The 11,566-nt window shown below is 34.0% G+C and overlaps 1 protein-coding gene across 1 annotated transcript; it reads right to left on the bottom strand.

The window, feature by feature from the left end:
- Positions 1 to 5,390: 5,390 nt before the first annotated feature.
- CBG16472 lies at positions 5,391 to 7,358 on the bottom strand (the record flags this gene model as incomplete). Its single annotated transcript, XM_045236208.1, has 6 exons — positions 5,391 to 5,741; positions 5,851 to 5,893; positions 6,039 to 6,933; positions 6,995 to 7,084; positions 7,135 to 7,206; positions 7,304 to 7,358. The coding sequence occupies 6 exons, from the start codon at positions 7,356 to 7,358 to the stop codon at positions 5,391 to 5,393; spliced, it is 1,506 nt and encodes a 501-aa protein (XP_045095973.1).
- Between the last annotated feature and the right edge of the window lie 4,208 nt (positions 7,359 to 11,566).

The raw sequence follows: 11,566 nt of genomic DNA, 5'->3' as shown, positions 1-11,566 counted from the left end.
AAAATTTTAATTCTCTCATTTATATTCAATTAAGCCAAAAATAACAATTCTTAAAATTAGAATTTTTTTGAAAAACTTCAAATTTAAACATTTCAACGAATGGTATGAACATATCGAAGAATTTCAGAGAAGGTTAACTTTTTGCTGAAAATTTGAAACAGCAGTTTTTTGAATGAATATTTTGTATTTTCAAAATGAGTTTTCAACCTTTTCAGAATTTTTAGAATATTCGAATTTCTTCGAGAAATTCAATTTTTATACAATTCATGAGTTTAAAAAACGCCTAAAATGACGGTTTTCATAGAAATCTAATTCGATTCTGTTAGAGATATTCGAATTCTAGAAAAATCCCAATATTGAAAATATTCAAAGTTTGAAACAGTTTAATTGTTTTCAGTTTGTTTTAAGTTGTCATGTTTGAGCTCATTTTGAAGCTTAAAAACTGCGAATTTTGCTTGTTTATATGAAAATCTGAATTCAACTCATTGAGAGCTTCAAAATAAGCCCAAACACGCCATGATTCGGTGAGATTCGGAATTTCGGGCGCGTCGCGGTCGTGCGTCGCGTGTTTTGGGCGAAACATCAAAATCAACAGATTTGGGCTTTGTTTGGGCTCATTTTGAAGCTCACAACCTCACAAGTATGAAAAAATGTTTTTGTGGTGGTTAGGACACTTTGAAGCGATTTATGGTCCAAGTAAATTTGCCCCTGAAATTTTTGAAATTTTTCTAGTCGTGTTTTAGGCTTATTTTGAAGCACTCAAAGTCAGAAATTCAAACTGTTGTTTTGAAAATTGTAAATTTAAAGTTGTGAGCAATTTGGAAGGTCCACAAGGTGTCTTTCAAAAAGAATAAAGATGTTTTTTTGCTGTTTCAAAGTTTGCTTTTCCAAAAATCATCAAATATTTGTCTATTACGTTCCCTCTCCATCCCAAAATTAATTAATTAATCGACTGTGAATTTTCCCCTATTTTCAGATGAAAACAATTTTCTTTGTTTTCACAAAATCCTTTATTATACTTCGACTTTCTGGAATTTTTAAACTTTTTTGGAATTTTCAATTTTCCAAAAATCAATTTCTCTGTTTCAAAACTTTGTCTCGAATTTTTTAAATGTTAAAGTTTTGATAAGTGAAAACCAATGAATTCTGGTTTTTGAAATTTTCCTGACAAGGGAACATTTTAAGTCGATAAGCTGATTCGCATAAACTAACCGTAGAGAATGAAAGAGCGTGTTTCAAAACCTATAAAACTGTTTTCAAAGTCTGCTTACGAAACCTCTAAAGTGCTGAAATTTCAGTTTCAGTACCAAAAATTGGCCTTTTCAGTGCAAAATTTGCTATTTTCAAATTCGATTGTTTCCACTCCTAGAAGGTTTCCGAACATGTACTGTACTTGAAATTAGGTGTATTTTCATATTTCGGCATTTTTTCGCAAAAAAAATTTTTGTTGAAAAATTTCGAGAAATTTCGTACCCTTTGGGTTGGATGATTTTCTCGAATTATTGCCTTTTGTAAAAAATGTTCTGAAAAAATGAAGGTTATGTTTCAAAAATGTTATGAAACATCAAAACATAATACACTTCTCAATTTTATACTTATCCAATTTCAACCAGAGTCCACATATACCTGAATACAATACTTCAAAACTGCTTTCATTTCAATAACTCTAATGACTTGAATATTTTTTCGAAATTTTTGAAATTTTTTTTTTTTAATTTTGTCTCTACATTCTTGAAGTTGTTTAAAAAAAAGAAAACAAACTGACTTCAGGCTGTTGTAATACTGCAAAACCAAAAAAAAAAGAGAAAAAATTAGTAAGCCTAGGAGGGGGTCGTCGAACCATCATACCCCCCATCTCCTCATACTTGTAACGGGCCGAGCCGGGCTTTTTCCCGAATTTCGGAGGCCCGGCCCGGCGGGCCTGTCATTCCACAAGTTTTGAAAATTTCAAAAAACATATAAGGGGGGACCCTTATGTGATTTTCTTCGATCAAAAAATTTTTTTCGAGTTTTTTTTTTGAAATTTTTTGATTAAACAGACAAACAATCCAAAAAGCACAAAAAAAAAATAGAGAATTGTATTGAGAGCTCAAAATTCGGCTCAAAATGACAAAATTTTTGCTACCGGGCCTTGAAATTTTCCTCAGGCCCGGCCCGGAATTTTACAAGTATGCATCTCCTATCCCAACCACTACCCGCTTGCGCCACCAATCCATTTTTTGAAGAGGGATATAAGCGCAGTGATAAAATGCCTGATTTTCCGCGTGTGAAAAAGAGAAATCAATGATAAATTTTGGGCAAAATTAGGACTGGAATTTCAGCACTTTAGAGGTTTCGTAAGCAGATTTTGAAAACGGTTTTATAGGTTTTGAAACACGCTCTTTCATTCTCTACGGTTGGTTTATGCGAATCAGCTTATCGACTCAAGATGTTCCCTTGTGAATATTTAAAATTTCCAAAAATTATCACTGTTTCAAAAAAATTGCCTAATTTTCTAAACTTTGAATTGTCCGTAGCATTCAATTTGTCTTATAAAAATGATGTTTTTTTTCTGATTTTTGAAATTTTGAAAATTTCTTGCTTTTCAAAATTGAACAAAAGTAAACATGTTTGAGCTCATTTTGAAGCTTAAAAACTGCGAATTTTGCTTGTTTATATGGAAATCTGAATTTAGCGCATTGAGAGCTTAAAAATTAGCCTAAACACGCATTGATTCGGGGAGATTCAAAATTTCAGGTGCGTCGCGGTTGTGCGTCGCGTGTTTTGGGCGAAAAATGAAAGTTAGCCGATTTGCATCGTGTTTGGGCTTATTTTGAAGCTCACAATCTCAAAAATCTTTAAATTTGGGTTTCGTGCCGGTTGGGACATTTTGAAGCATTTTATGGGTCAAACAAACTTTGTTAAGCGGTCTCCATTTTTGTGATAAAACCAATTCCTTTTCAGAGTTTTCTCGGTAAACTGAAAAAAATTTTTTTGAAATTTTTTTGAATTAAAAACCCACAATGGTGCTGCTCCTGCATCCCTAAAACTGAACAATATCTATAGTGTTTCGATGGGTCCACATTTCGAAAATCCGGTTGAAATTTCAAATTTCGAGAGTTGAAAACTTCCAAAAGCTTGGATAATTCTTCAGAAGACGTACACATTATTCAGAGATTCTAAGATCTAAAAAAAGATAAATTCAAAAAATGTATTAGGTCAATTAAACCAAAAAAAATCCAAAAAATCCAAAAAAAAATTTTTTGAAACAGAAATTTTCAAAAATTCACATTTTTGAGCAAAAATAAGAATTATTTATATTCCTTTTCTTCTATTTTCTCGAAAAATCTCCATGGTTTTCTTTCTCTTTTTCTCTAACCACTCTCTCAAAAATGCGTACTCTCTCTTTGTCTCTTTGTTTATTCAGTCAGGTTGTGTAATAAACAGCAATTTGTATTGGTGAAAAACTTGGATGACAGGGGAAAAAAGAAATTTGATAAGGAAAATAAAATATGAATCACTATGAGTGTATGATAAAAGAAATTTTAGAGACACTAATTTTTGATTGGGCCATAGCACCCTTCACAATGTCCCAATTCACACAGAAATTATATTTTCAGATTTGTGAGATTGTTGAGATTGTCACATTTCTACGTGAAAAGCGGAATTCACAAAGCCTGAGCTTCAAAATGAGCTCAAACAGGACCATGCTCGCTCAATTTTTTTGAAAACTGCCTGAAATTCTGCAGATATTAGCCCATGAAGTACAAAACCTGAATTTTCAAGTTTGTGAGATTGTGAGCTTTAAAATGAGCCCAAAGCCGCCGCAAATCGGTTAACTTTGATTTTTGCCCAAAACACGCGACACACGACCGCGACGCACCCGAAATTTTGAATCTCACTGAATCATGGCGTGATTAGGTTTATTTTTAAGCTTGCAGTGTGCTGGATTCAAGTTGCTATAGCGAAAATTAGGATTCGCGAATTCTGAGCTTCAAAATGAACTCAAACATGTCTATTTTTGCTCAATTTTCGCCTCCTATGTTGAACTCATTTCTCTCGATTACCATGAAAGATATCAAATCGTGGTCTACTAATAACATGATTATCAGAATATCAGTAATATTTCGTTAGTTGCCAAAATTTTGATAGCTCTTACAGTAACCGAGTTGATTGGCTCGAAAAATTATTTTTTTTTGAAAATCGAAAACTTGAAAAATTAATACTGTTTCAACAAAAACTCAAATCTGACATAACTGATTTCAAAACTGATATGTAGTGTAAACACCCTTCAAAATGTTCCAATTCACACAAAAACAATATTTTCAGATTTGTGAGATTATGAGCTTTAAAATGAGCCTAAACACGGTGCAAATCGGTTAACTCTGATTTTTGCACAAAACACGCGACGCATGTCCGCGACGCACCCGAAATTTTGAATCTCACCGAATCATGGCGTTTTTGGGCTCATTTTGAAGCTATCAATGTACTGAGTTCGAATCTTGGTATTAAAAATCAAACTTCCCAAGTTTCGAGCTTCAAAATGAGCCTAAATACGATTACTTTTCAAACAATTAGCATGTTTGAGTTTGTAATAAAGCTCCGAATTTGCGAATTTTGATGATCAACCTCAAAGTCAAAAAAAAAATAAATTCAGCACTTGGAGAGCTTCAAAATGAGCCCAAATACGCCGTGATTCGATACAATTCGAAATTTCGGGTGCGTCGCGGTCGTGCGTCGCGTGTTGTGGCGAACATTCAAAATGAACCAATTTGCAGCGTGTTTGTGCTTATTTTGAAGCACTTAACGTCAGAAATTGCATTTTTTAAATTCAAATTTGGAAAACTTTTGAATTATGATCTATTTCAGTGGTCCACAAGGTGTCTTCCAAAAATAATGAAGATTTTTTAACTTTTTCAAATTTTGTTGGGTTTTCTGGAATTTTCTGAAATTCAAATGGTTTTTTTTTGAAATTTTCAATATTCCAAAAAACATTAACTGTTTCAAAAATAGTTTTTAAATTTTCTACATTTTCAAGTGTTAGTAAGTAGCATCCATGTATTTCTGATTTTTGAAAATTTTGACCTTTTTTCAATTTTCAGAATTCCCAGACTTTTTGGAAATATTTTAGTCTTCAGATTTTTTGATTTCCAGTTCTCGAATCTCCCTAAAATTCCACAGTTTCAAAATTTTTCTTAAATTCTCTAATATCTCGGAATCTTACAGTTAGTAACATCGTTACACGCTCATGGCGTGCTTAGTTTCAGTTTTTACCCCGAGTTGAATACAACGACTTTGGTTCCAATATAGAGTTTATTATATGAAAGATAAATTAATATAATAAGAAATAAGTGTTAATAGATATATGAATATAATACATAAAAAGATTAAATATAGGAGAAGATGTCCCCTCACATCTCCCTCTCCTCTTCCTCGCACCGACTGACCGCTTGTCCGCCCGAGGAACGCGCATAAAGAGGCGGTCCCTCGGGTAACATCCCATCGCTCCTTAATGTCGAGCGCCTCGATCGACTTCTTCGAACTGTTCTCCTTGCCATTGACCATATCTTGACATCGTATTCATTCAAACATTCAGCATTTTGATATTCGAGTTTATCGTTTTGAAATTTGCGTTCATCATTGACATTTGCGTTTGACATCTTATCATAGTCCGTGGGATGATCCATACAGTGATGATCTTGACTTGTTTTCGAGTCGTGAGCGAGGTCGAGTTGAGAAGAGCATGATGAAGAGACAGTACACTGAAAATTAAAACGAGAGCGAGAGAGATAGAAAATAGAAAATTTAGAGAAATTGATGAATACATACTACTTTGTCAAAATTGTCTAATTAGTGAACTTAAATACTGACATACATTACTTTGAACATTGATAAACTTTTGAATCGACTAAATCTTAAATAATAAAATTTGAGAAGTTAATAATTGAACTACTGAGAACTTAATAATTAAACTACTGAGAACTTACTAATAAGAATACTGAAAACTTAATAATAAAACTACTTTTGTTTACAATTGAATAAACCAATCATATCCTTACCTTTTGTTTTTGATCCTCTCTGATCTTCTGAGATTGTTGCTGCTGTCGGTTTCGTCGTTTCTGCTTTTGGTCTTCCGATTCTGGAATCCTCCTCGCTTTCCATTGTTGTTGCTCCCATTTTCATGACGTTTCCTTCCTTTCCTCTTGATTCCATCGATTCTTTTTGAACTTCTTCGATCCGTTCCTGATGATCCATCGTCTTCATCCTCTTCTGACTCTTCTGGTACCTCCTGGGTTTCTTCATCGTCTTCCCCTTCTGATATTTCCTCTTCTCCGCTTCCTTCCAATCGAACATCATCTGTATTCGCAATCTTCCTCTTCTCTCCATCGGCATACTCGACATTGTATCTGTCCACCTTCAACACTTCAAACGGACCATTGAAAATTTTGCTTCCCAGTTGCACTTTCCTTTCTTTGACACGATGCGTTTTCATGTGCCTTTCCTTGTTCCGTCCGATTTGATCCTTGATTCTTCCTTGTATGATGATGTGGAGATCTTGAAGATGTCTTTTAAGACATTCCTCAAAATCTTCAAGGTCCAAGTACGATGAACCAATGCAATCTTTTGGTTTTGGTCCCAGTTGAATATCTTCCGGCGTTGTTAATTCTCTACCAAAAAGTGCACGATGAGGACTTACTTTGGTCACGGCATGATGCGATGAATTGATAGAGAAAATGATGAACGGCAATTTCTGGTCCCAGTCGGTTTGTTTGGAGTTTACGAACGAAGACAGCGACTCCTCAATTGTTCGATGCACTCTCTCGATGGTTCCGTTTGCAGATTTATGATACGGAGCCGTTAGAGAATGTTTTACTTCCAAAAGTTGTAGAACACTCTCAAATAGTGTTGACTTGAAATTGGATCCGTTGTCGGTGAGAAGCACTCGGTGCAGATCTTACAAAATTTGTGTGAGATCAAATCGAAAGTAGGCTAGGTAAAAAGAGAGACAAAACACTTACCGTCCACTTTTTATAATCATGGCAGCAATTGAACGGAAGAATCAGGTCTTCTGCATTCAGATTTCTTTTGGATGATTCTGCTTCGACTGGAAACAATTTGGAATAAAAATCAAATTCGGAGAATGTAAAATAATACCGTTGCTCACTGTATGCTCTTCTTCTTCATCATCTTGTTCGTCGTCTGAATCTTCCTCCGATTCATCTACCTCTTCAATTTGGACTTTGCTCGTAATAGAAGAAGTACTTGGAGAACAGTCATCGGAATTGTGTTCATTGGAAGCAGTAATCCTCTTTGTCCATCTTACTTGCTCGGGTTTGGAAATGAAGACCTTTATGCATTTGGTTGTAGACACTTCTCATTTCAGCTGAAAAATGACAATCTACAGTTTATACAACTAAGAAAGCATCAGTCACAGCCTCTTTAGCTTTGGGTAACTCTTCTTGGGGGCATTTTGATCTTTTTCCATTGACATGGTGTTTTCTCAGAGATTGTTAGCTTCAAAATGAGCCCTAACACGATGCAAATCGGTTCACTTTGATTTTCGCCCAAAACACGCGACGCACGACCGCGACGCACCCGAAATTTTGAAAATCTCCGAATCATGGCGTGTTTGGGCTCATTTTGAAGCCTTCAACGTACTGAATTCAAATTTTGGCATTAAAGATATTTACTTGCAATTTCTAAGCTTCAAAATGAGAACACGAAATCTTTTTCAAAATTCGTTAGCCAAATTTGTTTGGATCATAAAACCTTTCAAAATGTCCCAATTCACACAAAAATCAAATTTTCAAATTTGTGAGGTCCTGAGCTTTATAATGAGCCTAAACACGATGGAAATCGGTTCACTTTGATTTTCGCCCAAAACACGCGACGCACGACCGCGACGCACCCGAAATTTTGAATCTCACCGAATCATGGCGTTTTTGGGCTTATTTTGAAGCTCTCATTGTGCTGAATTCAAATTTTTACTTGAAAAATACAACTTTTCTTAATTCAAAAATTCCCAAAAATTTGAAAATTTCTTTCAGAAAATCTCGAAAATTTCAGAATTTTCGGAAAACCTGAAATACATTTTTTTCGAAAATTTTGAATACAGAAATTTTGAAATGTTTTATTTCGAAAAATTTCTGTTTCAAACTTTCACCTTTTCTGAAATTTTTCAATATTCGAAAACCTATTACTGTAGTAGGAACTATAGTATTCTTGAATGAATTTTAAGAAAAATTAGTTGAAAATCAAAAATTTCCAATATTTTTGACTCAAAATATATCAATTTTGAAATTATCATTTTTAACTAAAAATTACAGTAATTTTCAAAATTTCGAAAAATATTAATTTGGACCATAACTCCCTTCAAAATGTCTCAATTAACACAAAACCTAAATATTTAGATTTCTGAGGTTATGAGCTTTAAAATGAACCTGAACACGATGCAAATCGGCTAACTTTCATTTTTCGCCCAAAACACGCAATTTGAGTTTGGGCATCAAAATTGGAATTTTCAAATTCTGAGCTTATAAACGGAAAAAAAATCAATTTTAAGTTAGGGATGATGAACAATATAGGAATATAGATATTTTTGTGTTTACTGTAACTATTCTTGGTTGCTACCCTATTACTCACCTTGAATCAACATAAATATTGATAAGTCCCATGACATGGTCGACGGCGACTTGGAAGATGAAGACTGGGTCACCAATTGTTACAAACATTAATTTGATCGTAACAGAAGTAGAATAATGTCCAGAACAATATAGGAATATAGATATTTTGATAAAAATCAATAAAAAAAGTTGAGACGTCCATTCCGAAGGTCGTCATTGAAAAAGGAATGAAGAGGAGGAGAAGGGAGAAGGCTAGTGGCCGTCGGCCTTAGGCTCCGCCCACCCGTTACGTCATTTGAAGAAGGACCGTCTGCACTTGTTGCGCTCTGTTTTACGCAACATCTAATTTACGAGCGCTACGGTCATTGTTACGTCATCTGTGACACAATATGTGAAGGGCGGAAAGATTTATGACGTGTCTCTCCATGACCCCTCTACACCTACCTTGTAACAAAGAGATCAAAGACCAGTTGTTCAAATAATAAAGAATGTGTGACCTTGAAACTCCAGGAGAATTTCTTTTTGAGCTCATTTTTTTAGCTCAGAAAATGAAAATTATAACTTTTATCGCACACATTCAAATTCAGTACACTTAGAGCTCCAAAATGAACCTAAACACGCCATGATTCGGCGAGATTCAAAATTTCAGATGCGTCGCGGTGGTGCGTCGCGTGTTTTAGGTGAAAAATCAAAGTTAACCGATTTAAACCGTGTTTAGGCTCATTTTAAAGCTCACAACCTTTCAAATCCAAAAATTTATTTTTGTGTTAGTTGGTGTTAACTTTTGCAAATTTTCAGATGACTTTTTAAAAAATGAGTGAAAATAGTCATGTTTTGGCTCATTTTGAACCTTAGAGTTTATGAGTTTCTAGTTAATATATCAAAATTTGAATTTAGCACACTGAGAGCTTCAAAATGAGCCCAAACACGCCATGATTCGGTGAGACTCAAAATTTCGGGTGCGTCGCGGTCGTGCGTCGCGTGTTTTAGACGACAGTTAAAAGTTAACTGATTTGCTGCGTTTTTGGGCTCATTTTGAAGCTCTCAGCGCGCTGAGTTCAAGTTTAGCCCTCACAAATACAAATTCGCAAGTTCTGAGCATCAATATGAGCTCAAACATGACTATTTGTTTAAAAAGTCGTGTTTATATTCATTTTGAAGCTCTTAGCATAAGTATAGTTCACTGAATTGAAAATTTGACAGATAACAAAATTAATTTTTAAATTTGCTCAAACAAAAATGTATCTTATCAGTGATATCACACACTGATTCATAACACTCTTCTTTTTATTTTTCTTATCACTACTCGTTTTCCAAGTTTTGTACCAACATTGTTATTTATTACATAACCTGACTTAGAGAAGAAATAGTACGCATTTTTGAGAGAGTGGTTAGAGAAAAAGAGAAAGAAAACCATGGAGATTTTTCGAGAAAATAAAAGAAAAGGTGTATAAATAATTCTTATTTTTGCTCAAAAATGTGAATTTTTGAAAATTTCTGTTTCAAAAAATTTTTTTTTGGATTTTTTGGATTTTTTTTGGTTTAATTGACCTAATACATTTTTTGAATTTATCTTTTTTTAGATCTTAGAATCTCTGAATAATGTGTACGTCTTCTGAAGAATTATCCAAGCTTTTGGAAGTTTTCAACTCTCGAAATTTGAAATTTCAACCGGATTTTCGAAATGTGGACCCATCGAAACACTATAGATATTGTTCAGTTTTGGGATGCAGGAGCAGCACCATTGTGGGTTTTTAATTCGAAAAAATTTCAAAAAATTTTTTTTTCAGTTTACCGAGAAAACTCTGAAAAGGAATTGGTTTTATCACAAAAATGGAGACCGCTTAACAAAGTTTGTTTGACCCATAAAATGCTTCAAAATGTCCCAACCGGCACGAAACCCAAATTTAAAGATTTTTGAGATTGTGAGCTTCAAAATAAGCCCAAACACGATGCAAATCGGCTAACTTTCATTTTTCGCCCGAAACACGCGACGCACGACCGCGACGCACCCGAAATTTTGAATCTCACCGAATCAATGCGTGTTTAGGCTCATTTTTAAGCTCTCAATGCGCTAAATTCAGATTTTCATATAAACAAGCAAAATTCGCAGTTTTTAAGCTTCAAAATGAGCTCAAACATGTTTACTTTTGTTCAATTTTGAAAAGTAAGAAATTTTCAAAATTTCAAAAATCAGAAAAAAAATTTTTTGCACTGAAAAAAAATTTTGCTCTGAAAAGGCCAATTTTTGGTACTGAAACTGAAATTTCAGCACTTTAGAGGTTTCGTAAGCAGACTTTGAAAACAGTTTTATAGGTTTTGAAACACGCTCTTTCATTCTCTACGGTTAGTTTATGCGAATCAGCTTATCGACTTAAAATGTTCCCTTGTCAGGAAAATTTCAAAAACCAGAATTCATTGGTTTTCACTTATCAAAACTTTAACATTTAAAAAATTCGAGACAAAGTTTTGAAACAGAGAAATTGATTTTTGGAAAATTGAAAATTCCAAAAAAGTTTAAAAATTCCAGAAAGTCGAAGTATAATAAAGGATTTTGTGAAAACAAAGAAAATTGTTTTCATCTGAAAATAGGGGAAATTCACAGTCGATTAATTAATTAATTTTGGGATGGAGAGGGAACGTAATAGACAAATATTTGATGATTTTTGGAAAAGCAAACTTTGAAACAGCAAAAAAACATCTTTATTCTTTTTGAAAGACACCTTGTGGACCTTCCAAATTGCTCACAACTTTAAATTTACAATTTTCAAAACAACAGTTTGAATTTCTGACTTTGAGTGCTTCAAAATAAGCCTAAAACACGACTAGAAAAATTTCAAAAATTTCAGGGGCAAATTTACTTGGACCATAAATCGCTTCAAAGTGTCCTAACCACCACAAAAACATTTTTTCATACTTGTGAGGTTGTAGCTTCAAAATGAGCCCGGGGATCCTCTAGAGTC

The sequence above is a fragment of the Caenorhabditis briggsae genome (genome assembly GCF_000004555.2).
Source record: "Caenorhabditis briggsae complete genome, chrIV, whole genome shotgun sequence".
Taxonomy (NCBI): Eukaryota; Metazoa; Nematoda; class Chromadorea; order Rhabditida; family Rhabditidae; genus Caenorhabditis; species Caenorhabditis briggsae.
The sequence above is the reverse complement of the archived record's forward strand: the minus strand, read 5'-3'. Positions and strand labels throughout refer to the sequence as shown.